Source organism: Accipiter gentilis, chromosome 8, assembly GCF_929443795.1.
Source record: "Accipiter gentilis chromosome 8, bAccGen1.1, whole genome shotgun sequence".
Classification (NCBI taxonomy): Eukaryota; Metazoa; Chordata; class Aves; order Accipitriformes; family Accipitridae; genus Astur; species Astur gentilis.
The window spans coordinates 37,896,952-37,923,522 of NC_064887.1; the positions used below are offsets into that span (position 1 = coordinate 37,896,952).

The 26,571-nt window shown below is 49.9% G+C and overlaps 1 protein-coding gene across 4 annotated transcripts; it reads left to right on the forward strand.

The window, feature by feature from the left end:
* The first annotated feature begins 869 nt into the window (after positions 1-869).
* Positions 870-26,478, forward strand: TMPRSS9 (transmembrane serine protease 9). 4 transcript variants are annotated; one of them, XM_049807106.1, is made up of 19 exons: positions 870-982; positions 9,759-9,910; positions 11,363-11,490; positions 11,957-12,024; positions 12,447-12,625; positions 13,788-13,829; positions 14,764-14,935; positions 15,192-15,466; positions 15,634-15,770; positions 16,966-17,284; positions 18,142-18,313; positions 20,867-21,138; positions 21,842-21,978; positions 22,549-22,909; positions 23,004-23,120; positions 23,777-23,948; positions 24,277-24,542; positions 25,084-25,220; positions 25,700-26,478. In XM_049807106.1, the coding sequence occupies exons 2-19, from the start codon at positions 9,787-9,789 to the stop codon at positions 25,859-25,861; spliced, it is 3,240 nt and encodes a 1,079-aa protein (XP_049663063.1). In that variant the 5' UTR covers positions 870-982; positions 9,759-9,786; the 3' UTR covers positions 25,862-26,478. The 4 variants fall into 4 exon arrangements, with proteins under 4 accessions (XP_049663063.1, XP_049663064.1, XP_049663061.1 ...); XM_049807107.1 differs by lacking the exon at positions 870-982 and adding an exon at positions 8,679-8,790; XM_049807104.1 differs by lacking the exon at positions 870-982 and having other exon boundaries at positions 9,824-11,490.
* The last annotated feature ends 93 nt before the right edge of the window (positions 26,479-26,571 follow it).

Below are 26,571 nucleotides of genomic sequence, written 5' to 3' on the forward strand. Positions count from 1 at the left end.
TTTTATAATTTAAAAATCTTGCATTCTTTCCTTGCTTTGCTCTTTAAACACACTAACTGCTAAAGTTTGCCATTAACGTTGAAGCTGCTTGGGATCAGAATTGGCCATTGGGTGAAAGCTGACTGTCAAGCAGCCGGCAAAAATTCCGATTAAAGCAAAACGAGTTCTCAGTTTTTCGTGTGTTTTTCATCTTGTCGAGATGGCGGAAGGCTCATTTGTGGGCTCAAACATCAACTCCAGCACAAAGAACCCTGTCCAGTTTTGGCCTCTGCTGTAGGGGTGTGTGATGCTAGATAATCCCTGCCTGTCCCTGTGCAGCAGTTGGGCCATTTTCCTCACACGGATATTGTTATGATGATAAACAGAGGATGGACTGTAAGGGCTATGGGTGTCTGACTGAGAAAATGAGTGGGGTTTTTTTTGTAAAAGTGCTTCACTTGACTGTTTTCTGTGTGCATGGGACAGTGCTTGTTAACCGCTCACCCACACGGGTTTACTGGGAGGGGGGCTGACAAGTTCTGGTGAGTGGAGTGAATTCAGTGCAGCTGGCATGAATCACCAGCACTTCAGGCAGCAGTTTTGCTTTCTGTCCCGCTGGAGGAAGGCTCCTGAAGTGAACGGGAGTTGTAGAGAACTGCAGAAACTTTTCTCCGGGCTGGGGAGAGGCAAGAGCTGGCGCATCTCTGCTCGAGTTTCCAACGCAGGCAGCTGGGGGAGGGGAAAAAAAGTGCTTAAACCCAACGCCCAGTGAAGAAACAAACCAGCTTTTCAGGGTGAATCGTTTCTGCTTCTCAGGCTGTGCCTTTAAGCTCCGTATCCAAACGCCCCGTGTGCCCCCCCCCCCCCCCCCCTCCGCTCCGTCCCTCCCGCGGCCGGTGTGGCCGGGCAGTCCCTGCGGGAAGCGAGCTGGCAGGAGGCACTGCTCCGGGGGAGAAGATTTCTAGGGAAAACCACCTTGGTGGCAACGGGAAAAGCAAAGCAGGTGAGTGCCTGCTCTTTCTTAACAGTCCTTTTCATTTCCTTCGAGGAGTCGGGCTCTCTTGACTCGGGTGGGAAGAGAAAAACCTGCAGCTGCTCTGATAACTGCACCCACCCGTGGTCCCACCATCACCACCACGGGTGTTTCTTGCCCTCCTCGTGCTCCCACGCCAGCACAAAGCACCCGACCCAAATTTCCAGCGAGGCAAACGTGGGCAGCGCAGGTACAGCGATCCATCCCTCCTGCGGTCCGCCCGGGGGCTCGGGCAATCCCTCCTCCTCCTCCTCCTCCTCCTCCTCGCTTTTCCAGCAGGGTTTGCTGCCTGCACTCGATTTCCAGCCAAGTGGGAATTTGAAAATGGTCCTCCCGGCTGAATTTCCCCTCCGTGCTTGGGGAAATTCCTCTTGCTTTGCTGGCTCTAAGGAAACTGCTTGTTTATGAATTTATTGCCTGTTAGAGGAAACCTCTAAGCTTTTATTTCAACTAATAGATGCAAATAATTTCAGGGCTTCCTTTTTAGTCCCTTATGGCTAAATAATTTCCCTTATGTGATCCTGGAGTGCTTTTTAATTGTTTTTCGATTCCATGTGACTCTAAAAATGGTTCGAGGGAGGTCGGGAGCACTTTGCACAAATGAATTGGTGATGCTGGAGGGGATTTGTTCTGCTCTTCAGACCAAAGGAACCAACACTGGCCACAGAAATGGGCTCCCCATTGAATGTCTGTGGAAGTTCGACACTTCTGCCAGTTGTGCCCTGCAGGTTATATTTCTGTAGGACACTTCATCTTTTGTCTGTTAACCAGCGTATCTTCAGTTACACCAAATGTGTGATCTAATGGATGAGCCTTGGTGGAAAGCGATCTCTGCACCCTCTTCTCTGAAAGTACTGGTTAAGGATGAATGTCTTAGTTTCTTTAACAATCTGGAAACCAAACGCAGAGAATCGTCTACATTATTTAAATGTTATAGCGAATTATGAAGTATTCTAGAAAGAAAGTTGAGGGTACTTAACGGGAAATAAAAAGCGCAGCTTTAGCAATAATGCAGACCTAAATGCTAAAATAAGCAATATTATCGCTGTATGAAATATGCTAGTGGTACAGCCATGGCTGTGAGCAGTTTTGACCTTGGCATGAGACAAATCTTGTAGCAACCTCCATGGGCTTGGAATAGCAGCACCATTTGAGCTAAAGGAAACGTTTCTGCAGCTGGATGGTGCTTTGTTCCCACAAATGAAGGAAAGGGCTTGAGAGTGCTGTCTGGCTGCTTTGCACCCACTTGTCTTCCAGTCCTGAGGCTGCCCTGCAGAGATTTCAGGCGTATCGCCCTGTATCCCACTCAAGGGAGGTCCCTGTGGGTGAAGGTGCCAAGCAAGGCAGCACAGGGCAGTGCAGGATTTGAGCAGTCGGTGTGTGCCAGCATCCTGTGGCCTGTGCTTGGGGATGGTCTCCTCCGGCAGGAGGGGCTGACCGAAGCTGTACATGGTCACACAGCCTCAGCACTTGAGTTTCGCAGACGACACTATCCCGTGTCGAGTTTTATTCTGCAGCCTCTGAAGTCAATGACAAAAATCCCATTGACTCGGATGCTGTGATTTCTCTGCTTGACTGATATCTTTCATCACTGGCTGGTTTCTCTATGTGAATCCTTCCTTTGAGGGAGCATGCATTGCAGATGACTGGTTTCAGGGTAGCATGGGGGTTTTGTGCCCATGAACGTTAATGCCTACCTGTCAAACTGTAATAATGGCTGAAGCTAGGTACAAAAAAATGTAACTTACACATTGCTTCTAATGTATATAAGCTGGTAAGAAAGAATAAAATGTGATTATCTGCAAAATGAAGACCCCTACTTTAGCCCCTGTTCCTACAAGAACCTCTGGTCCCAGTATGTCCACCAACTTCATCAGGACCAAGATTTCTCCCACAGCCTTTGCAATGGGCCAGACAGTGTCCAAGGGAGGAGGATGATTGTCACTAAAGGAAATGCCAGAGTTAAGCATGTGAGTTTTTCTTGGCCATTCATGAGCTGAAAGGTATCAAATTATATAGTGCTCCTATTGTGAAAAGAAACTGGACAAAAATTGCACTTTCTTGCTTACTGGATACTCCCCATGTGTATTCAGTATTTACTATCTGTACCGAGTTGTCAAGCCAGCACAGCTGGGGGGAAGGAAGGCAGCCTTTATTTACTGTGTAATCCATGGCTAGAAGTTTAAAAAGTAATTGCAGGTACAAATCTGCCCCGTACTCTGTTACCAAAGGGAGAGCTTGGAGCCGAGTGTTTCCAAGGTGGAAATGATGTTAGAGCCTTTGTTACCGGCGATAATACAAGCACCAGGGAGCTCAGCCTGTCTGTCATGTCCCAGCTGAGACTGCGGAGCTGGCAGGCAGGGAGAGGATCTTCTTACTTGTAAATTGAGAGACATTTGAAATTCAAGAGGGAAAATAAACAAGGCCTGCACAATGTCATTGGGCTTGCTGAGAGCAGGACTACAGCTGAAGCAGATGAACCTCCAAGAGGAGTGCTGCAAGGGAGCAGGCATTCGGGATCGGGATCGGGATCGGTTACTGAACTGAATGGCAGGGGCTGGTAACACCCGGAACAGATCTGTTCACTTGCAGGCTGCTCGTGGCCTGGAGGCTGACAGTGCTGGGGGCTCTTTGCTCACTTACCTCAATAGGAAAGATGTGTCCTCAGCCCAGGGTCTGCAGCCTCTTAGGTGACAGTGTTTCTTTTTGTTCGGAAGTAGGGTATAGCCTCTCAAATGCAGCACAACCCCACTAAACGTTAACCTACGGAGAGGTGGGGGACTTGCACCGCTCCACATGTCCAGTTACAGAAGTTGGACATGAGTTAAAGCAAAAGGATTAGAGAAATACAGTGTTGAGTGGTTCAAGGAACCAGTCTGGTGGCAGGATGCTCATGCCACCTGAAACAAAAAGGCCATGTCAGCCAAACCTGGCTTGACTGTGTCTGCTGATGTTGTGGGCAGGCGGTTTGTCTTGCTTATGAAGGTACCGTCTGCTCCAGCTGGTGTGATGCTGAGCAGCTCTGTCCTTTCTTTATGTGTTCTACCAGCTGGCTGTTGTTTTGGCAAAGGCTTTTTCTCATGGCATATCATCATGTCATCAGAAGATTTAAGGGAAGACATATGGGCTCACTAGGAAGCAAGTTTTATTCCAATACTCCCTTCCTTCTCTGGAGCCCCACTCACGGCGCAGTCCTGGGGTGCCCTCAAGCCATAAGGGGGAACTGGCACACGGTTCTTGGCCTTTCCAGGCTGACACGTCCTGGCATTGCACCACCACCCAACAGATACTTCTGGTTACAAACCACTCCCCGAGGAAAATATTCTACGGTCTATCAGTAGCTGCTGCCACAAATTGCTGAGCCCCACTTGCATACAATTAAATTCCCAACTGTAAGGAAAAAAATCACAAGGCTTGACCCCATTTTAACTGAGATGTTTGAGTTTTGCTGTTCTCGCCACCAGGCTCTGCCAGCAGACGTGTTTGCGCACCCGTATCTCTTCATCTCGTCTGGTCATGCTTCTGCTTTCACTTACTGCAAGTGACCATTTTCCCTCTTCTGTTCAAGCCCATGGTCTGGTGGCTCGGATGTGGTTTGTGGTTCTGGTGCCTGTGATCTGAATGGTGAACCCACCAAGTGAGGCATGTTGGAGTCTACTTTTTTTTCGTTTTGGGCTTTCTCCCTCTGGAGAAAGCTGATTCTGCTTCTGCTGCATTCCTCCTCTGAAGTGCCACAAGTCTTATCTCGGGGATAAAAACACTAGTCCTTCACTCACCTTTGACCAAATGCTCGTTACTTCCTGAGGTTGCAGGTGGATCTGCTGCTTATCTTGTCTGCCCTGAGCAAGTCGCATATTTTTCATACCAATGCCAGCATTTTGCAAAGGCTCTGTCTGGGTGAGGACTTGCAGGCATGACCTTAGACCATGAGGCAGTTTTCCAACCCTTATGTCTGAAGGCTCAGCAGACACTGTATTGCTGTACTGAGGGCCAGACTACCTTGTAGTGGTACCAACTTAATGTGGGATAAAGCAAATGTTTTATTAATGCTTGGTTATTCAAATGGTTGCTGCATATCGGCTGCCCTTTATAATCATAGTGTTGGAGAAAACCGTCCAAACATGCTAGAATACAGAAATGCAGCACGAAGGCTCCAGAGCAGCCTGAACTCTGCCATCTGGGGACGCTAGGGTTTTCTCGCATTTGTTATCTGTAAATGAAGTTGACTTTTGAAGACACAGGTACCACTGTTTCTTCCCTGTGTTTCTTTCCCTGTTTCTTTCCTCTGGTCAACAGATCAGAGAAGAGGCTTGGCTCGTGCCCTCATGGTGGGGAGCTGCTGCTAGGGGCTGGCAGACTGGGAACGGGAGAAGCTGCAGAAGAGCAGGAGGGACCCTGGGGCAAAGCAAGTGAGAGACAGGGGTGTGTGCGTTCCTGTTCTGAAGGGAGAGAGACTAAGCATGAAGAGCCGGAGAGGGCTGGGAAGGCAGAAGGGAAGGCCTCAGGAGGTGAAAACAGGGAGGGAAAGACACAGCAGAAGCAAAGGCAGAGAAATAGCAAGTAGTGGAAGACAAGAGACTGGGGAACATGGAGGTAAACAAAGAAAAAACAAGCCCTTTTGCTGGGTAGCCATCAGCAGAGTGCTGCGAGGTCACCATCGCTCTTCAATCTCAGGTGCTGTCACGTTTTGCAAGAAGCCAGTTTCTACCTAAAAACAGGAACCACCACAATTTGTGCTGAACAGCTGTGTGCTCTGGACCAGTCTTACAGGCGTGCATGCCACGGGGCTCACCAGACCGAAACAGACCCCTGCCACGGGGAGGCTGTGACCTGTGCCCAACGGATGGACAGACACCCAGGATCTCCCTCCTGTGGCCCTGCCTTGTCCCCTCATTGCTCCTGCACGTGATGTGCCCCTGACGTGCTGCACGAGTGCTCACACATGTGCTCACACATGCACACGTGTGCTCACACACACACGTGCTACTTCCTTGTCCTCCTTGACGAGAAGAGCGGGTGTTAATGACAGTTTGGCTAATTAAAAGAAATATTACGGATAAATGGATGTTCGTACCATTCCACTTTACATTTTGAAATTTCCCTATCTGAGCCAGTCGAGAAATAAAATACCTCTTCCAAGGAAATCCGATGGAATGATGCAAGGCTGCCCTGGAGCAAAATCCAGACTCCCATGGAGAAAACAAACCGTGAACTGCCAGGAAGCAGAGGAGCAGAGATGGTAGCCATCTCCCAGGAATCTCAGCAGATCCTTAGGGACAGCCAGAGATGGTTATTTTCATAGGACAGTTCTTGTTGACTTTCTCTGTAGCACATCTAACCTGCCTTCTCTGCTAAAATGGAGCAGTGAGAAGAAACCCCACTAAGATAGGACTGGGAATACTCTTAGATGACGAAGTTCCCCCCTCAACTTGCTATCAGAGGCATCATGTTTTACAACCGCTTATAACCTATGATCTGTCAAAAAAACATAAATGTGCTTTTTCTTCTCAACATTCCTACCGGAAACTCATGCTCCTCTGACTGTTAATACTCTCCTAATTTCTGCCCCCACCAACAACATTTACTTTTCACTTATCTGATTTTATGCAACAATGTTTTTCAATATATATAGCTCCTTGCTACTCATCTCCATTATGTATTTATAGATGGTCCTTATCTTCTTTCACTAAAAAAAAAATTCCAATCTCTATTTTGCTCTTGCAAGATGGGCCTTCCATTTACATGTATTTTTAATTCATTTTTAACTTGCATCACTCACACCAAAAGGAAATAAACTTTCCTTATGCTAAAAGGGAGAGCAAAGAAGACAAGTTTTGATTGTTTTGGGAAGTAGAAGACTTCTCTGTCTGTCTCTAAATACTCTATTTTTTCCAGTTCAAATGCCAGTGCAATCAATAATATTAACTTCTTTCTAGGGTCCCAGGTACCTGTTATTCTAGTATGACTTTTTATATGCAGCCAAGATTAGTTCAATCTAACTTCTATTGTCAAAATAACACCCAGCCATAGCCAATTTTGTCTGTTGTTAATTTTTTTCTCAGATGTGGTTGTCCTACCTTTGAAGTCCATTGGTAGTAAGACCACTGTTGCATTGGTCAGCATATCTGGACTAGATTTTCGAGCTTCCACATTCAGCATACTGCAAGAGAGCTGGTGACTCCAAAACTTATTGAAAGAGCTGAGGAGGGATCGCTCATCTGTATGTATTCAGGTCACTAGGACCACTGGAAAAAAAATGTTTCCTACCTGTCTCCTCTTAGCCAGAGCTGGATTGTCAAATGGAGATACTGTTAGCAAAACACAGGGGCCCAAAGCGCCTATCTCTGCCAGGCTCAGTTACAGCTGGAAAAGAATATTGGGAGGTCTGTTAGAAAAAAAAGAGGCATCTTGGACAGATTCTCTCTTCCTCTCCTCTTTCTCTCTGTCACCTCACAAAGAAGTGACCTTTTAAAATTTCTTATCTAGAAGCTTCAGTTTAAAGAGCTGCTGACGTCTCTTGGAAAACACTGAAAAGCTCTTCTGAAACAGTGCTGCTGCTCCCTGTGTCCTGGGTCCCTTTCTTCCCTCTTTCTCTTTCATTGCTAGATACATTTGCATTAGAAAAGGCAGTTTGCTGAAGTCACAGCCTGATTTATAGCATCAGTAAATAGCTGTTGTTGCAGCCCAACCACTCACAGCATCTTCTGAACTGGTAGGATGGCCAGTGCAGAAGTGACCAGACAAGATATCCCTCAGCAGGACAGAATTTGGGACTGAGGAAGGAAAAGCTGAATGGGTTTCATGTTCTTGAAGCTGTCAATATCTAGGCAGAGTAAGTTTGAGGGATTCATTTGCCTTGCCCAGACTCTTCTGGTGTGACCCGTAGATCTGAAGTTTCCCAGCAGCTAGAGGTTGAGTCCTCAGAAAACTCACTCTGAAGCTGAGGAACTTTGGACCTTTGGCCAAGAAGGTTGGACTTCCACGTATTTCAACTCTGACCAACCAAATTGTCTTACATAGACTTCTGCGTGCCAGTCTGAAGGGAAGGGTTGTGTGTCTTCTTCCTACCTGTGCGGGAGGAATATTAATCCAGTAATACATTTTAGGGCCAGAGGAAATCAGTGCCCCTTCTTGTCTTGTTAGGCTTCTTGCAAAAACTAACATGACTGAAGTATGGCTGATCGAATGACTGTAGATAAAGCAGGATATTCCAGGCTGTTTCATTCCTACTGATATCCAGCTGTTGATGACGTGCTAAAGAAGGACAACCACAGGCTGGCTTGTACTAGCAAGAGTGCAGACAGAAAAACAAGGTAAGTGCCCTATTTTTGGCGTTTTTGAGATCACATTCAGAGTACCGTAGCCCACCTGAGCATCTTCAGCACATGAAAAGCATTGACATACTGGAACAAGTCTAGCAGAGGCCACCGAGTTGATCTCAGGAGGCAGGAAAGATCACATGAAGGGGCTTTGGTTCCAGTGCAGGATGTTTGTACCACTTGAAGCAAAATACTGGAAGCACCAGTGCCAGTGCTGACCACAGGAAAGGAGAAACCACTCATCAGGATAGTAGCATAGCTGTAATTAAAGCACATATTAATTGCTCTGCATCACTAGGCACTGGGAGCTCTCTGGTAAACACTGTGGTGAGTTTTGTCATCCACTGAATTTACTAATGGTAATTTTGTATTTCCTTCACAATTCTTGCAAAAATATGGAATAGCATTGGGCTGTATATGAAACCTCACCCTGGAACCTGCCTCATAAACAACTACAGGGTGAGGTTTATTACTTAGCTAGTTTTAATCCACATAGCGTATACTACGGGGATATAAGTAGCCTAGTGTCAGGATTTCAGTAGTCAGGTCAGAATGGGCCAGTAGAAGCGGCCAATGATTCTTAAGGGTTTCCAGTACCAACTGGCTTTGGTACATTTACTAGACAGACTCCCAGGCAGGTCTCTCTCCACAGCTGCCTATTCAGACTGCAGAGTTTCATATTTAAGGATATGACTGCAGTCTAGTCTTGTTATTTGCAGGCCTATAAGATTACTCTGAGATAAATGTTGTACTTTCCAGCTTAACTGTTCCACCTACTACTGCAGCTCTCTGACTCCTGAGCAGCACCAACGCATTTGCTAGTGACGCTGGTCAGTTTTAGGATCTTTACAAAGGGTGATGTCTGAGACAGAAAGAGCAAGCCAAGATGCCAAGCCCGGTCCATACTCACATGAGTTGGTGTATCCGTTCACCCTGGCATCATACGTGGTAGGACCTTGAAACCTTGCTGCTAAAGCAAACCTGGGGGACTGCCTGCTGAAGAGCAGGTACTGTGTGCTGTACTGGTTGGACCCCGAGGCAGGGCCTGTGATGCTGGGGCACTGGTTCAGCGCTCACCCAGAGCTTGTGTCACCAAAAGCGCCCGTGTGGAGCACGGAGATGGAGGCATCAGGCTGGTTTGTACTCACAACGGACACGGCCATGCTCAGTGGTGGCCTCCTAGGAAGAAAGGGAAGGGGAACCAGGCAGGGAAGGGCCACCGTGGTTGACGTGTTCAGGTCCTACAACCTAGACGTATTAGTAAAATCTCCTGACTGTAGCCTAAGGCATATTGAGGGGATGGACTGTGTATCCATCCTTTTACTTCTTGTGATAAGGCGCTGCTTGGAGCTCCTGGGGTAACCATAGCTGGCATGTCACATTTCATCCCAGTCTTGTCCTTTTCCTCTTCTTCTTTTTAATCACAGAGGCCATCTGTAGAGCTGCTCAGAAATCATGGACCAGATAAAGGCAGTGCTAGGCACCCAGAGTAGAGGACTGAGGGCCAGCTGCTGGAAGGTAACCATTGCTGCTGCCGTGGTGGGCGGCGTGACAGCTCTCTACCTGGGGATCCTGCTGGGTAAGTGCGAAGCTGGGTACGTTCTTTCAGTTTATCTGCTCCAGAAAAGAAATGGCTTGCAAAGCTGTCCTGGTTTCAGCCGAGAGAATTTTCCTTCTAGTTGCTGGTATAGTGTTATGGTTTGGGTTCAGTACTATAAGAATGTTGATAACACACTGATGTTTTCAGTTGTTGCTGAGTAGTGTTTAGACTAAGTCAAGGATTTTTCAGCTTCTCATGCCCAGCCAGCAAGAACTTGGGAGGGGACACAGCCAGGACAGCTGACCCAAACTGGCCAGAGGGATATTCCATACTGTGTGATGTCACATCTAGTATAGAAACTGGGGGCAGTGGGGACAGGGGGGGATCGCTGCTTGGGAACTAACTGGGCATCGGTCAGCGAGTGGTGACCAACTGCTTTGTGCATCACTTGTTTTATATATTCCAATCCTTTTATTACTATTGTCATTTTGTTATTGTTATTATTATCATTATTAGTGTCTTCCTTTCTGTTCTGTTAAACTGTTCTTATCTCAACCCATGAGTTTTACTTTTTTTCCTGATTCTCTCCCCTAACCCTAACCCCAACCCACTGCTGGGGGTGGGGGGGGAGTGAGTGAGCGGCTGCGTGGTGCTTAGTTACCTCCTGGGATTACACCATGACAACAGCTCACGGTCCTCACAGCAAAAACCCTCAAAAGCCTTCTGCTGAGGACAAAATGCAGTCAGCTCTCCCCATATATACACACAAACTGCAAGGGCTCTAGACAACTCATGTTCTGAATGTCTGACTTTAAAGCACTTTATCTTCAGCGTCGCATGACATGTATCCTCTATTCCTCTCCTCTAATCTCTCCCTGTGACTTTCAAATTTTGTGTCGCTGTACCTTGCCGCCCCAGCCACCTCCTGTCACAACCTCTAGCAGCCACTGACCATTGCCTGTTTTACTGTCCCACTCAAGAGCATGAGCACTGTCTCCTCGCCTCTCCCACCTCCCTCCTGCTGCCTCTGGTGTCCCGTGGCTAGATGCCACCTCAGGCCACCCCCCTGGTGTGGACCCCAGGCTGACATCCCACCAGCACAGCTCTACTGTACAGTACCACTTTCTAAGCTGGCTTTGGTACCCAGCAGCCTGTTCCTGCAAGGATGGGGCCAATCTGGGATTGCACTGCCAGGCTGTACCCATCTGACCATGAACTTTTTTGTCTCAGGCTTGACAAAAATCCACCTTTTTCAAGTTCAAATTAGATTTTCCTATTGCATGTGTGCAGGGTAGCCCAGCATGGCCATGGGGCACCCCCAAGGCAGCCAGGGGTGGTCAGGGACAGTCAAGATACTCAGACCAGGGGGGTCTAAGGGACATGATGAGACCCATGTTCCAAAGCGAGCAGCGAGGAAAGCTGGGTCCAGCCATGGCCCCAAACCTCCCTGTGTCCTTTGTGCCCCTGACAGACACCTTCCCTCTCTGGCAGCCTGTCATCCTGCGGGAGAGACCAGCTTTGAGCACACAGTGGAGCTGCAAGGAATTGCATTCAATAGCAGCTTACAGGTGGAGAACTCGGATTACTACAGGGTGCTGACGCCTGCTCTTGAGAGGCTGGTGAGTTGATCTGGGCTTGGCAGGAGAAGACTTGGGAAAGACTGTGGCGGCTCCCCAGGGCCCAGCTCAACTGTCCTCATTCAGGAGAATCTGGATGCCAAGGGCAGGAGGAAAACGGGAATTTCTTAGACATCAGCAGGGTATACCGCAGGGCTGAGCTGCACTTTGAGAGGCCCCGTCAGGGCCCTAAGAGACATTTGCAGTGTGGGAAATGTGTGCTCAGGTCTGTTCCTTTCACAAGAGAGGTGGTAGGAAGGCATAAAGAAAGGATGTGCTGCCTTGTGCCCTGAGCCAGGGTGGGAAAAGGGTTGCACATGAGCTGGACACAGGTGCTCCTGCTGCCCAGAGACAAGAGATGATGCTCCAGCTAGCTCCAGTTCCCTGCAAAATCCCATGCATCATCTAGTCCCAGCTGCCTGGGATCTTCTGCCCAGTAAGTGTGTGATCATTGTTCTTTGCTTTGCAGTTTCTGTCCAGTTTCCGGGACTCCCAGCTGGACTGGAGCTGCACTGGTTGCACCATTCTGGGCTACAGGTGAGTGTAGGCAGCTCTCTCTGCAGACTGTGCAGCTCGTGTTTCGGGGCATTCTGACAAACTCCACCAAGAAGATGAGCTCACACCTGTGTTCTTGTTCAAAACTAGTACAAAGAGAAACTGCTTTTTGGTCAAGGCTGGATTTTCTTCTGGGTTCACACCAATGTTCTGGATTTTTCCATTTGGAAATGCAGTCAGAAAGGCAGAGGAAAACAGCTTTGTTCAACCAAAGCTGAACTCTGGGCCAAAGAAAAAAAAGCAAATGACCATTTCAACCAGAGCACATCTCCAGAGAAACTTGCACCTTAAATTATTAAGAATTAGTTTTGTTTCCCTAGAGTTCCCTGTAGGCAGTTACCACAAGAGCCTGTCCCTTGTACTGACCACGGAGCCAATGTACCCATTACTTCTCTGTCTTCCAGCAGGAGTGGAAATTCAAGCGTGATCGTCCACTTTCGCCTCCGCTTTGCCCCCCAGGTTTCCCAGCCCCTGAGCTCTACCATGGAGAAGGAAGCGCTCAGGCACGGGCTGGCAGCTGCCCTGCACAAGCAGGGTCTCTCCCTGGCTGCCTACGGGACGATATCCTCAGCTTCTCTTACAGGTACGCTCCTCCTGCAACTGCTGGGCAGCCAGAGCAAGGTGCCTCGTGCTGGTGCTGCTAGCACCGAAGGTCACACTAGCAAAACCACAGACTGTGTCTCAGATAGCCAAACTGCCACAAAGCTTTAGCTCTGGATGTCCAGTCAAGGCTTCGTGCCCAGCAGCAATGTCAGAAATGGAGGTGCTGCCACGCACCGAAGCAAACCAACAAAAGATGCCCTGCCTGGCTCCCAGGTGCTGCCAGCTTCACAAGACAGCAGCAGAAACATGCCTAGATCTTGGCGGTTGCTCAACAGACATTTGTGGGGGAGTCCCCAGGTCCCCCTCCAATGCTAATGCTGTCCTGCTGCTCTCTGCCCTGCACCAACAGAGCCTAAAGCATAAATTGCAGCTTCTTTGGCTTTTCTTGCAGCACCTGGAACCAGCCTGAGGGACAAGAGATCAAGCTTCAGGAGGTTAACTGCTGGGTTGACTGTACCTACAAGTGCACAGCAGCCCTTAGGCAGTCCTCAGAGTTGTAGCAATAATTCCTGCTTAGGTAGATATTTCTCATATTTTAATTATTCTCTGAAACCACCTGACTAGAAATTCTCCTTTCCATCAGTGACTGTGGAGTTGCATGTGACCATAGGACTCCAGGTCCAGGGGATTAAGAAAAACATATGCCTGGAAAACACAAAGGTGTGGGTTCTTCTGCAGCTCCCTCTGCACTCCCTGCAATGATGGGCAGGGTCCCTAGACCTTTGGGAGCCTTGTGCAGCCCAAATGGAGGGTGCACAGACACCCCTGGGCTTTAGGCAACAGCCCTGCATAGCTTCAGCCTTGGAGCCTGCTCCTGGGAGGCAGCTCAGTGCCACAGCTCTTGGGAATTTCTCCCTGCACCTGGGATCACCCCAAAAGCCTGCAGGGCTGTAGAGGGCTGTTCCTCCACTGTGTACTGTGCCCACGGTGGAGCAAAGTGAAAAAGGGTCCCGGTGAGCTCAAGGCCAGGAGCTCACTGCTGGCCGTGGGGCAGGAAAAGTGATGGCCAGGCAAGAGGAAAAAATGAAGCAAAGCCTCTGCCAGCCCTGGCCCGGGAGCAGCACGGTCCATGGGAACATGCAGCTCCTGTGCACCCGACTGGGACGCCCTCACTGATCCCCATTCTTTCCACTTCATCACAGGTCCCAGTGAGGTTTCTCCCTACAGACCTGGACTGAAATCAGGTAAGAGCCAGGCAGCAGGAAAAAGCCATCGGCCCCAGCTCCCTCAGCTGCACTCGGCAGCCTGACCCGTAGCCTTCTCCTCACCAGTGGCCCGGCTGCAGATACAAGAGGTGTTTGTACCCCATCTTGTTCATAACCTGGTGGTCCAGGGCCCTGCACCACTTTGCTGCAACAAGGGCTGCAGCTCTGCTCCCGGCTCCATCCCGTGGGGACTCCGGCACTGCCAGGGAGCAGAGGGACAAGGACATTGTGGTGGCTGTCCCTAGGGAAGCCGGGGGTTCGTTGCTGGGAGGGCTGCAGAAAACACAAGTGACTCAAGCCTTGCTGTCCCCAGGGAGCTGCCCTGGAGACACGTTCACTTGCTGCAATACCCACTGTGGAAAGAAAACCCTGAATGTGATGGTCAAAAAAACCGTGCCGATGCCCCTGATGAAAGGGGCTGTGGTGAGTCTCTTGCAGCAGGTCTCCTGGATGTGGGGGACAGGCCACATCCCACTGCTGCAGTCCACTGGGCTTCTGGGCACTGAAGAGAGCCAAAGACATAGGCCAATATTAGATGTCTGCATCAGGATGAGGAGAATTGTACCCTAGAAACACCTTGGTCCCACCACCAATTTCAAAGAGTCATGGGCACCACATGCCCACGAGCTGCTGGGAGCAGACCACGAGGCAGTGGCTGAGCTTGTGGAACTAGCCAAGATATCTCCAGTATTTCTTGCTTTAGAAGTTTCAGGGAGGATGCTGTGATGGGCCAGCGCTTTGCAGTGCTCTTTTCCAAGCCTGCCCTGTGACATCCCTGGCAAAGTCCTGCTGCTTGAGCATGTGCTGGGAGAATGCACGAAGCTGAAGCAGCTTTTCCCACTTGCCCCCAAGAGCACTTTGGTGGGGCATAGCCAGCAGGATCCTGATGCACTGGCTCTCTCCACCCTTTCAGACTGCGGGAGCCGCCCTGCCATGCAGACTGCCAGCAGGATAGTTGGAGGCTCAGAGGCATCCAGAGGGGAGTTCCCATGGCAAGTCAGCCTGCGAGAGAACAACGAGCACTTCTGCGGTGCTGCAATCCTCACAGAGAAGTGGCTGGTGTCTGCCGCTCACTGCTTTACTGAGTAAGCTCTAGCCACGCTAGCTTGGCCCCCCGCCCTGTTTCCAAAAGCTGCCGTATCTTCTGGCTCAAGCTCCCGCTGTACCACACTGCCCCATCATGCCTGGTTTCCTTCCCTTATCGGTTTAAGCCACGGGGAGCTCTTGCCCACAGGGATGGCAGGATGGTCAGGAGGGAGCATCACCCGCAACTGGCGGCGCTGGTTTGCAGGGCGATGCTGTGGCTGCAGGGTCACACAGTCCCTGCTGTCTCTCTTCCAGGTTTCAGGACCCAGCCATGTGGGCAGCTTACACGGGGACCACCTCCCTCAGAGGCTCAGACAGCAGCACGGTGAAAATGGACATCGCGCGCATCATCCCACACCCCTCCTACAATCCCGACACAGCTGACTATGATGTGGCCGTGCTGGAGCTGAAGAGACCTGTGACCTTCACTACGTACATCCAGCCCGTGTGCCTGCCAGATGCTGGGCATCACTTCCCCACCAGCAAGAAGTGCCTTATCTCTGGCTGGGGCTACCTCAAGGAGGATTTCTGTAAGCAAAGCACAGCAGGAGGCATGGTGGGGTGTGAGCGGTGCAGGAGGCATCAGGGAAGGGAACTCGGGCCGTGTTCTGGCCAGCTGGGCTGAGCTGTAGCATGGGCAGCTGGTGCCGTGCGAGGCTCCCCGTGGTGAGCTCACGGTTGCGTCTTTCTCGTTTAGTGGTGAAACCTGAGTTCCTGCAGAAAGCAACGGTGGAGCTGCTGGACCAGACGCTGTGCTCCAGCCTCTACAGCCATGTCCTCACAGACAGGATGATGTGTGCTGGCTACCTGGAGGGGAAAATCGACTCCTGCCAGGTAAGCTTTGCCCAGGGAAACTGGGACACCTCCCTGCATGAGTCTTTTCCCTCCCAGTATGCACCAAGCAGCACTTCAAGAGGCAGGATCTGACACCATGGTCATGGTTCCCCCTGCAAGGTTTGAGGCCATGCCTTGGAACCAAGCATGGATCTGCAGGGACTGCAGAAGACAAAAATGAGGATATGTTCCCTAGTGCTTAGAGCAGGGCACTGCGGTTTAAAGGGGCTCTTTTGGCTATTTAACTACTTTTCTCTACTTCCTGAGCTGTAATCAGGGCTGGCACTACCAATGTACCTGGCAGGTCCTCCGATCAAAATCCAGATGGCAAAGGGCAGCAGTGGAAACTAAAACATACACAACAGTTGTTGGTGAACAACTTGGTGTTATCCCTAGTTAGCTTTTATCCAGCCTAGAATTGCAAGCGGTCAGCTGGAGAAAATCCTGCCGTTCACAATGTGTTGTGAGAGGAGGACTGTGATTTCCATGGCTGTCCCTGTGATTTGGCAGAGCTCTTCATAGCCACAGCCACCAGCTGAGCAAAACTGCACTTCTTTGGTGGTAGTGCTTCACATTTCTGCACCAAGTGCAGCACAAACACCAGAGAAGGGGCCAAGAATGGAAGATTCAAGGTTGGATGATGAATGTGACCCATCTGGTTATTCATTACTCACCCATAGCAATCCAACCCCCAGAAGGCACTGCCAGCATCACAGACACCACATGTCCTACATCAGCAACACTCATGGCCCCCCAACATCAAAGAATTGACCAGGAAACCATAGGCCAAATCAAGAAAACATGCAAAGATTAGCATGGTCTCCCTGGGTTGCATATCATGCAATGAACACCCATCATCTGGCTGTTTAGGGGCTGCTGGGCTTAACCTTTAAGAGCAGCAGTTTAACAGATGATTAAACCAGTAGAAATGCTTACCTTAGATTTTATGGAGGATGGCCTTGTGCTCATCTGGCATATCAAGGGCACAATGCTACTGCTTAATAGAGGACACAGAGGAGCACCCAAAGGCCAGCAAAGGAGATGCTTCACTCACCGCAAGGCTGGAGCAAATAAGCAGAGGTGAGCTGGGATACACAGGGACAGAGAGACCCAGTCTGGCAGAGGTATGCTGAGGGTGGCCAGGGCAAGCTTGGAGCGTCCCCAGTGAAAGCTCACCATCTGGCTTCTCTTGCAGGGAGACTCTGGTGGGCCCCTGGTTTGCCAAGAACCATCCGGCAAGTTTTTCCTGGCAGGAATTGTGAGTTGGGGAATTGGATGTGCTGAAGCCAGGCGGCCCGGGGTTTACACACGTGTTACCAAACTCAGAAACTGGATCTTGGATGCTATTTCTGCCTTCCCCACCTCCATAGCCCGTACTGTCCCTATAAAACACACCAGTACTAACAACAACATGGTCAGCTCTGAAAAGATAAACACCACCACTACCGGAGCAATCCACACCACTTCACCAGCCCCAGCTGCCAGCAACCCAGTGACTGCATCAAGACCACAAGGTATGAGCACCTGCAGGGTGGGTGCACCTTGGCAAGAAGAATGGCTGGTACAGGTCCAAATCTTGGGTTTGTTCTTCTATTGAGCTGAAATGACCCTCATTAGGGTGACCCACACAACCCTTGCCTAAGTGCTAAGGGCCAAGGCACAAGTTACACTATCTGGCTACCCTGGCTCACCCAGAGCAGCCTGGCAAAGTCACTCAGTACCTGTGCAGATGAGTTCCATGAGTTCCTCCTTTGCTTATGCAACTGAATGTGTAATTTTGTCTGCTGTCTGTGTAACTGGTCTGCACCAGCAGGCCCAGGACAGCGTACTGAGACACAGCAGCGTCTGACACTGTTTAACGTGTCCACTGCTCACTTTTGTTTGCCACCTAAGGATCTTCCAGTAGTTCAAAATTGATGGCTGCAACTTCACAGCAGCATGCGTCTTCTCCCTGAAGGGAAGGAGGGCAGGTGTCTATAGGATGACTTGTCAGCTCCAAGGAGCCCTCCCAGCAGCTCTGCAGGGAGATACAGATGTAAGGTATTTTTCTAAATTTAGGATTAACTTTTTATCTGGAATGGCAAGGCTAAGAGGCACAGAGCTGCTGGTTACTCTGCCTTTGAGAAAGGCACAGGATTAAGGACTTGCCGAGGGCAAGATGCAGAGCAGCAGTTAGGGTGAAAGCCTATGTATAGCTGTGCAGGGCCACCATCAGGGACCGCCACGATCAGCAGGCAGGGCTTGGGCAGATGCCTCACACTTCAGCCCTGACCTGTCCCTGCTCACCCTTACTGGTTAGAGAGAGCAAAATTCTCTCCTTGCTTGTCTTCTGCTAGGAGTACTCACAAGTCATGCTTTGGCTTTTGTCCAGAGTGCGGAGGACGACCTGGGTTCTCTAAACCCAGCAAGATCGTGGGAGGAACAGATGCTTCCAGAGGAGAGATCCCCTGGCAAGTCAGCCTGAAAGAAGACTCAATCCATTTCTGTGGAGCCACCGTCATTGGGGACCGCTGGCTGCTGTCAGCAGCTCACTGCTTCAATGAGTAAGTCTATCCCTGCTAGCACTGCTGTTCCAGCTCACCTGCCCACCAGCATAAAGCTGTGCAGCTTTACACAGCCGTGTAGCCAAACCCATAGCTGTGGCACTGGAGTCACTGGGGAAAACCAAGGACAGACACTGGACATTAATTTTTGTTATAGCTAGAGATTCATAGTAAACAGGTGTTGTGGGGAGGCTGGGATGAGGCAGGGAAAGGTTAAAGTAGCCTGGGCAGGGAGCAAGGACAACACATGCAACAGGGGTGGAAAAGGACAGGTGCCACAAGAGAGTTTCTTCAAGAAATTTAACCTTAAAAATTGGCTATAATATAGGAAATAGAGACACACGGTCAGCTGTTAAAGGGAGGATGGTCAGTTCAATCCTGCATAGTTCTGTTAAACAGCAAGAGCCCAAGCCCAGATTTATAAATAACCCAGATAAAGAAATGAGTAGCAAGAGGATAATGTTTGTCAAGAATAAAAATTCCTGAAGGCAGAAAGGGTCGGGGACTAACTATGAAGAGTTTCAAGACAACCTTATGCGTTTAGCTGGGCAATAAAGCAGCAAGTGAAATGCAAGGTAGACAAGCGTGAGGTAAAAAAAAAAAAGTGTGGGTAAAACACTGGCTGGATGGACGAGCCCAGAGAGTTGTGGTGAATGGAGTTAAATCCAGTTGGCAGCGGGTCACAAGTGGCATTCCCGAGGGCTCAGAATTGAGGCCAATTCTGTTTAATATCTTTATTAATGATCTGGACAAGGGGATCCACCCTCAGCAAGTTTGCAGATGACACCAAGTTGGGAGGGAGGGTCGATCTGCTCAAGGGTAGAAGACTCTACAGAGGGATCTGGACAGGCTGGATCGATGGGCCCAGACCAGTTGTATGAGGTTGTACAAGGCCAAGTGCCGGGTCCTACACTTGGGTCACAACACCCCCATGCAGCCCTACAGGCTTGGGGAAGAGCGGCTGGAAAGCTGCCCGGCAGAGAAAGACCTGGGTGTGCTGGTCGACAGCCGGCTGAATATGAGCCAGCAGTGTGCCCAGGTGGCCAAGGGGGCCAACGGCATCCTGGCCTGTATCAGAAATAGTGTGGCCAGCAGGAGCAGGGAGGTGGTTGTTCCCCTGTACTGGGCACTGGTGAGGCCGCACCTCGAGTCCTGTGTTCAGTTTTGGGCCCCTCACTACAAGACAGACATCGAGGTGCTGGAGCGTGTCCAGAGGAGGGCAACGAAGCTGGTGAGGGGCCTGGAGCACGAGTCTTATGAGGAGCGGCTGAGGGAGCTGGGGCTGTTTAGCCTGGAGAAAAGGAGGCTGAGGGAACACCTGATCGCTCTCTACAACTACCTGAAAGGAGGTTGTAGTGAGGTGGGTGTTGGTGTCGTCTGTCAGGTGGCTGGAGATGAGATGAGAGGAAATGGCCTCAAGTTGTAGCAGAGGAGGTTTAAATTGGATATTAGGAAAAATTTCTTTACTGAAAGGGTTGTCAGGGATTGGAACAGGCTGCCCAGGGAAGTGGTTGAGTCACCATCCCTGGGGGTCTCCAAAAACATGTAGACAAGGCACTTCAGGACATGGTTTAGTAGGCATGGTTGGCGGTTGGACTCGATCTTTTAAAGGTCTTTTCCAACCTAAATGATTATATGGTAAGTGATGCACATAGCAAAAAAGCAGTGCTATCTGCCTGCAGATGATGATGGGTCTCCATCAGCTTTTACCATTCAGAAAAAGAGGTCAGAAATGCTGTGGATATTGCCATGAGAACACCAGTTCTGTGTTCAGTGCCAATTAAAGAGCAAGTGAATGCTAGTAATTATTAGAAAAACAACTGAGATTACCAGTATGTTGCTGGTAATCCACAGCATTCCGACTTCTCATACATTGCATGCAGTGCTAGAATAACATTGTAAAAAGGCTAACACAAGACACAAGGATGAACTGGGTGTGGAACAGCATCCATATCAAGCATGACAAAATCCATCAGACTAGACTTGGGTAAAGAGACAACTGGGTGGGAAGGGAGTGTGTGATAGGGACTACACAATTACGAAGGGTACAGAGGAAGTGTTTAGGGAATGCCTTCTTACTGTTTCTCTGAGTTATCAAATAACCACCAAGAGCAGGTGGAAAACCATCAAAAGGAAGCAGTTTATACATGTCATTAAACAAAATGTTTAAAATTCATATGGGGTTTAAAAAAAAAATAAAATAAAAAACCACAGCTCTAGAAAAATCCAAACAAAACCCCATATCCATCAAGACCTACTGAATATAGAGACACCATCCGTGTGCCAGAACAATCCTGAAATAACAAATTTCTGGAGGTGAGGAGAGGATTACTACATGTGTACCTGCTCTTCAGGAGACATCAAACAGGTGCCACTGCTGGAGACAGTTCTTTGGGTCTGACTTAGCAGAGCTACTCTTCTGTGTGCTGGGGTCTCCTTTGGTAAAGTAAGGTTTCAAACACTGATCATTTAAAGTTGTCCGCAATCTAAATATCAGAATTCATGCTAGGCATATGTGTGTGAGCACGCATGTTTAGGATTATGTATTTGCAGAACAAATCCAGAAGAGATCGAAGCCCATGTGGGAACAACATCACTAAATGGAACAGATGGGAATGCAGTGAAAGTCAATGTAACAAGAGTGATCCAGCATCCCCTCTTCGACCCTTTTATTCTGGACTTTGATGTGGCTATACTTGAGCTGGCAAGACCTCTTGTCTTCAGCAAATACATCCAGCCTGTCTGTCTCCCACTTGCTGTGCAGAAGTTTCCTGTTGGCAAGAAATGCATAATTTCTGGGTGGGGTAACCTCCAAGAAGGGAACGGTAAGTAGTAATGCATTACCAGTTGATTTGCACTGGAGCAGTGACAAGACTCAGCAGTAAAGCCTGGGCCACTGCCACCCAGACAGTCCTGGGAGCATACAGGACAGGGGACAGTAACAGGGACAGTCAGGAACTGACAGAAATGCAAGAATAAGGGCACATAGGGCACTACCTTAAATCGCAGTTATTTAGGAGCCAGCAGCAAACAAGAAAATGGAGAGAACAGCTTGGCAGAAACCAGTAGAAACCAGCTGGGGTCCCCTCAGGAGTTGTCCCATGTTAAGCAAGAGTAGGGCATTGCCTCAGATCTGCTGTAGCTCTGGCAGGACAGTATGTCAGCCTCAGCAACCACGCTCAGTTGCAAAGATGTTCCAAGCAACTAGAAAAAGCAAAGATCCCATTGTAGGCAGAAGGCCCGAGGGTGGCACGTTGTGCTACCAAAGCCCTACTGTCCCTGTAACAGTTGACCAGGAGCCCGCAAGCTGTCAGGACAACAGAAACTTGCTGCCTGTGTGCAGTATCCTTTCCACAGGTATGAAACTATGCCCTGGGGTGAGCCAGGAGCTTCAGGGCTGCTGAGAGTAGCTCATATGGGATTCAACTCCTGTGTGGGATTAGAGCCTGTTTTCCTGAAATATGTGTTGGGTCAGTCTAAAAGCCAGTCCCCTTTGCTGGACTCACTAATGCCATGGTTTTCATGTAGTCACCAAGCCTGAGATCCTACAGAAAGCCTCTGTGGGCATCATAGACCAGAAGACCTGCAACTTCCTCTACAACTTCTCCCTCACTGACCGAATGATCTGTGCTGGCTTCCTAGAGGGGAAGATAGACTCATGCCAGGTAAGAGTCTGGGATTTCTCTGCTCCTCTGTGTATTGCTCCAGAAACCTGGGCTAACTCACAGCCTCGGCACATCCTTGGGATATATTTACTGAGCTGCTGTGGCCAGGCTGTTATCCACATGTACCCTTAGCTCAAAAAACCCACTCCACTGCCTTGGAGCTTTAGAAAAGTAAATACAGCTCCATCAAGTTGAGCATTACTTAAACCAATATCCCACTGCTCTGTCTGGCCAGACTGGAGTCCTGGATGAAGCAGGCCTCCTCCTGTGGCAGCAAGACAGTGGTAGGTGGTAGTGGCTGTCCTTCATTTGTGGAAAGGTATTGTCAGGAGCTATTAACTTTCATGACAAATGCCACTTGTATCTGTGCAGCCAGGTTGAGCCATTGACCCCAGTTTCAGCCTCTGCACAGTCACATCTTGCACACACACTGCATAGCAGCAGACAGCCCTACAGGGCTGGAGAAAGAGTTTGGGGCTAGCTAAGTCCCAATGTAGCTGAGGGGCAGCTCCATGTAGACCTGTCTTGGGGAGACTGAGCTGAGCAGCCATTGCCTTGCTTCCTCCTCAGGGAGATTCAGGTGGACCCTTGGCCTGTGAGATGACCCCAGGAGTGTTTTATCTGGCTGGCATCGTGAGCTGGGGAATTGGTTGCGCCCAGGCTACGAAACCTGGTGTGTACTCCAGAATTACCAAACTCAAAGACTGGATCCTGGATACCATCTCACAGTTGCCCAGTCCTGGCACAGGCACCCCTTCCAGTTCAGCCATCACGAGAACTTCTACTGCAGCCATTCTTACTCGCCAGCCCAGCACAACACCTGCGAGTCCATTCAACAGAACCACGCTGGGGATGAAGACAATCACAACCATGAAAGAAACCTCCACAGCTCTGGAAACCACTGAGCCTGCCAAGTCCACCCAAACCCCAGGTAAAATTGATGATAGATTTATTGACATGTTGGTGGGAGACCTCCAGCCCCAGAACAGAGGGTACTGAGCAGGCCATGGGTTATTGCCTTCCAGTGGTGCCTTGTACTAGCTTCACCTTCAAGTGTTCCAGCAAGGTCTGTATTGGAAAAGAAAATCCTGAATGTGATGGCATTGTTGACTGCAGCAACGGCTTTGATGAGCACAACTGCGGTGAGTACTGCTTTGCAGCCTGTGACTGCCGCCCAGCCTTATTCTACATCACCCAGACTCTCCAATGCAACCCACCAACTTCACATGGGCTGTCTTGGGCCCCACGTTGTACACTGGGGGTCTGGGCCGGCCCCTTGTGGTCCAGGTCCTACTTGGTCTGCCGGAGTCTATAACAAGATGAAGCTGGATGAGCAGGGTCCAAATTTTCTGCCAGAAAATGTGGCCTCTTCTCCTCTGCTATAAACATTAGAACGCATTTCCCAGCACACAGGCCTTCTGGCCAGTCAGTCTGCTAGTACAAGATGGCACGACAGCTCTGCACAACAGGGCAGCCCAGAAGATGTCCTGTCATCCCTGGGACTGCTCCTTGGACTGCACGTTCCTTGCTGTGTGACAGCTCAGCCAGTCTATCCAAACATCCCCTCCTCACATATCACATCCCTGGAAGGTGTGATCTGTGGTAACAAGTAAAAGTTCCCAAACCATACCATGTCTGCCCAGCCTCACCTCAGATTGGTGAATGAAATTCATCACATCCTACTGCCCTGTGCATGTCTCCCCAGAAAGCTGCCCCATGGCACGGGCTATGGAAGGAGGGCAGATATTCCTTTCACTTATGGTTACTTAAAACCATGGTGCCTCTTCTTCTGTCCCAGACTGTGGCTTAACAACTGCTCTGGCCTTCAGCAAGATCGTGGGTGGCAGCACTGCGGCTCGAGGAGAATGGCCCTGGCAAGTCAGTCTCTGGCTTCGGCAGAAGGAGCACAAGTGTGGGGCTGTCCTCATTGCTGACCGATGGCTGCTCTCTGCAGCTCACTGCTTCGATATGTAAGTCTGAGATGGGCTAGTGAAGCCAGCTGGCTCTTTGGCCTCACTCCCGTCAGCCCACCAGCCCTTCCGCTTCCTCGCAGTCCAGCACCATGGCTGGGATGCTGTGCCTCACTGGAAGCACGCACTCCCTGCTACAGATGTGCCCCTACAGGTAAGCATGAAGAGGAAGGAGTGGAGCAAAGCCTGGGCATGTCCACAATGTGATGGAGACAGGGGTCCTGGCCTCACAAGGTGTGGCCATAGTGCATCCCAGCCCCACTACTGGAGGAATGGCCCTCCTTGTGGGGCCATGCTCCTAACAGCCAGGTTTGCTCTCTTTCTGCAGTTACAGTGACCCCAAAATGTGGGTGGCCTTTCTAGGAACACTATTCCTGAGTGGCATCGATGGCAAAATGGAGAAAATATTCCGTATCTACAAGCACCCTTTTTACAACGTCTATAGCCTGGACTACGATGTGGCACTGCTAGAGCTGAACATGCCCATCAAGTTCAGCAACACGATCAAACCTATATGTCTCCCAGACAATTCACACATCTTCCACGAAGGAGCCAGATGCTTCATCACAGGCTGGGGCTCCACGAAGGAAGGAGGTACTGGCTGAGAGGGCTCCCTCACATCCATGATGGCCAAGCTAAGTGCCACCCACCCTGTGAGCCCAAACATATACAATTTCCACTCCACTGCCCCAAGCACTCCCCATGCCAGGCTGGACCCTGCAGGGGATACCAACCTGGGCAAGGCCTGGTGTCACCACAGTTTCCTCCCCAGCAGTCATGCACTGTACTCCTCCTCCACTTGGTTACACCTCTGCCCTCTTGCAGCCTTCCCAAGCTTTCTGCATGCCAGCCACTGTGCTCCCCATCCCTGTAGCAGCTGCTCCAGCTGTGCTCCTGCAGTACAAGGACCACCCTGATACCATTTCTGTCTGGTCAGCTGAGCTGCCTGACAAACTACATGCCAAAGGGACCTTCCTGTGCTTGCTCTGCTGGGGAGGAACCAGGCCTGATTCACTGTCCCAGTGCAGGTCGCTCCCATCGGCAAGCAAGTAAGGCTGCAGAGACCCTACTCCTACACATGCTGCTGCTTCTCACGTGCTCTGCACCAAGCTAACAGTGATACTTGCCTTCTCAGGTGTCATGTCAAAGCATCTGCAAAAAGCAGCAGTGAACATCATCGGAGACCAGGCCTGCAAAAAGTTCTACCCTGTCCAGATCAGCAGCAGGATGGTGTGTGCCGGTTTCCCACATGGCACTGTCGACAGTTGTTCAGTGAGTGCGAGAGCAGCAAATGCTGTGGCTGGGACGGAGCAAACTTGTGCAAAGTCCCCGGGCTATATTCTCTCTGGACGACCTTGCCCTGCCTCCCCTAGCTCAGCTGTCTGTCCATCCATCTCCACTGGCTGTTGCCATTACCCAAGTCCATCCTGCATACACTTCATTCTGCTTCCCCCACCAACCTGTGACAGGTCAGGGAAACATGCAGAGAGGTAATGCCAAGCAAGAGACCACAGGGATACCATGGAGCACGTTTCATGACCCTATTGTGCCTCCAAACATACTCTGCCATGTTCTAGAACCCCAACCTCAGATTGTGCATGCAAGTACATCACTGAGCAGTCCTCCAGCTTGCAAGCAGGCTCCTGGGAAGGTGGGGAACAAGACAGCAAATGCTCCTATATATGTCTCATGGCTGATGGGGCTGGGCTGCCTCTTTGGCTTGATACAGGACCCTTTTCCTCTCTCTGCAGGGTGATGCAGGTGGGCCCCTGGCATGTAAAGAACCCTCAGGAAAGTGGTTTCTAGCAGGAATCACAAGCTGGGGCTATGGCTGTGCCAGGCCATACTTCCCTGGTGTCTACACCAAAGTCACAGCTGTCCAAGGCTGGATTGCACAGAACCTCAAGCACTGAAGCTGCATTTCACCACTCAGGGAAGGCGATGAATGAGAGGAGTAATTGTCAGAGGATGCACTAACCCCTCAGCTATTGTACATTTTTTTTTGATGCTGCAAAGTGGTGAAGATGGCCTGCAGGTATTAAGCAAATGCCAGTGTTGTGTGACCCACTGCAGTTGTGACGCCAGGGCATTTGATAACTGCTTTGCATAGACAGGTACAATTCTAGACATTTTCTATAAATAAATGAGGCCTGTCCCATCTTAAGACCTGGCCAAACATCCTTCGCATTAAAATGTGGCCTTTCTAGTTGGGGAGGTGCCTGAAGCACTGCCAGAGATTCATGTAGTTTGGCTGACCTCTGTCTATGAGCTGTCATTCCAAAGCCAAGCCAAGAGACAAGTGAACTTTGCCCCAGCTGAGTTATGCCCTTGCAGAAGCCTCAGACCTCACTGCCTTGATGGAGCTGTTATGTTGTGCAATGGCTTTTGGAAAGGGTATGCTACTGTTTCCACTCAATGCTTGGTACTAGTAAGCTCAGTGATGATACCCTGGCTCACCATTTGATCACAAGACAAGGTAAGACTAAAACACTTGGATCACACAGGCCCTCATCTGTATTAGAGAATCAGTACAGGCTTCTCACACACACCCCCACAAGCTCCCAGGGCCCTTTGCATAAGGGAACTGGTAGTTAAATTGACAAAGATTAAGGCACAGCCACAC

Excerpts from the sequence above, each read along its gene's own strand:
- TMPRSS9 (XM_049807104.1), top strand. The coding sequence starts at position 11,173 with ATGGCCATGGGGCACCCCCAAGGCAGCCAGGGGTGGTCAGGGACAGTC. Across the intron at positions 14,936-15,191 it reads GCCGCTCACTGCTTTACTGA|GTTTCAGGACCCAGCCATGT; the intron begins GTAAGCTCTAGC and ends TCTCTCTTCCAG. Across the intron at positions 23,121-23,776 it reads CTTTGATGAGCACAACTGCG|ACTGTGGCTTAACAACTGCT; the intron begins GTGAGTACTGCT and ends CTTCTGTCCCAG.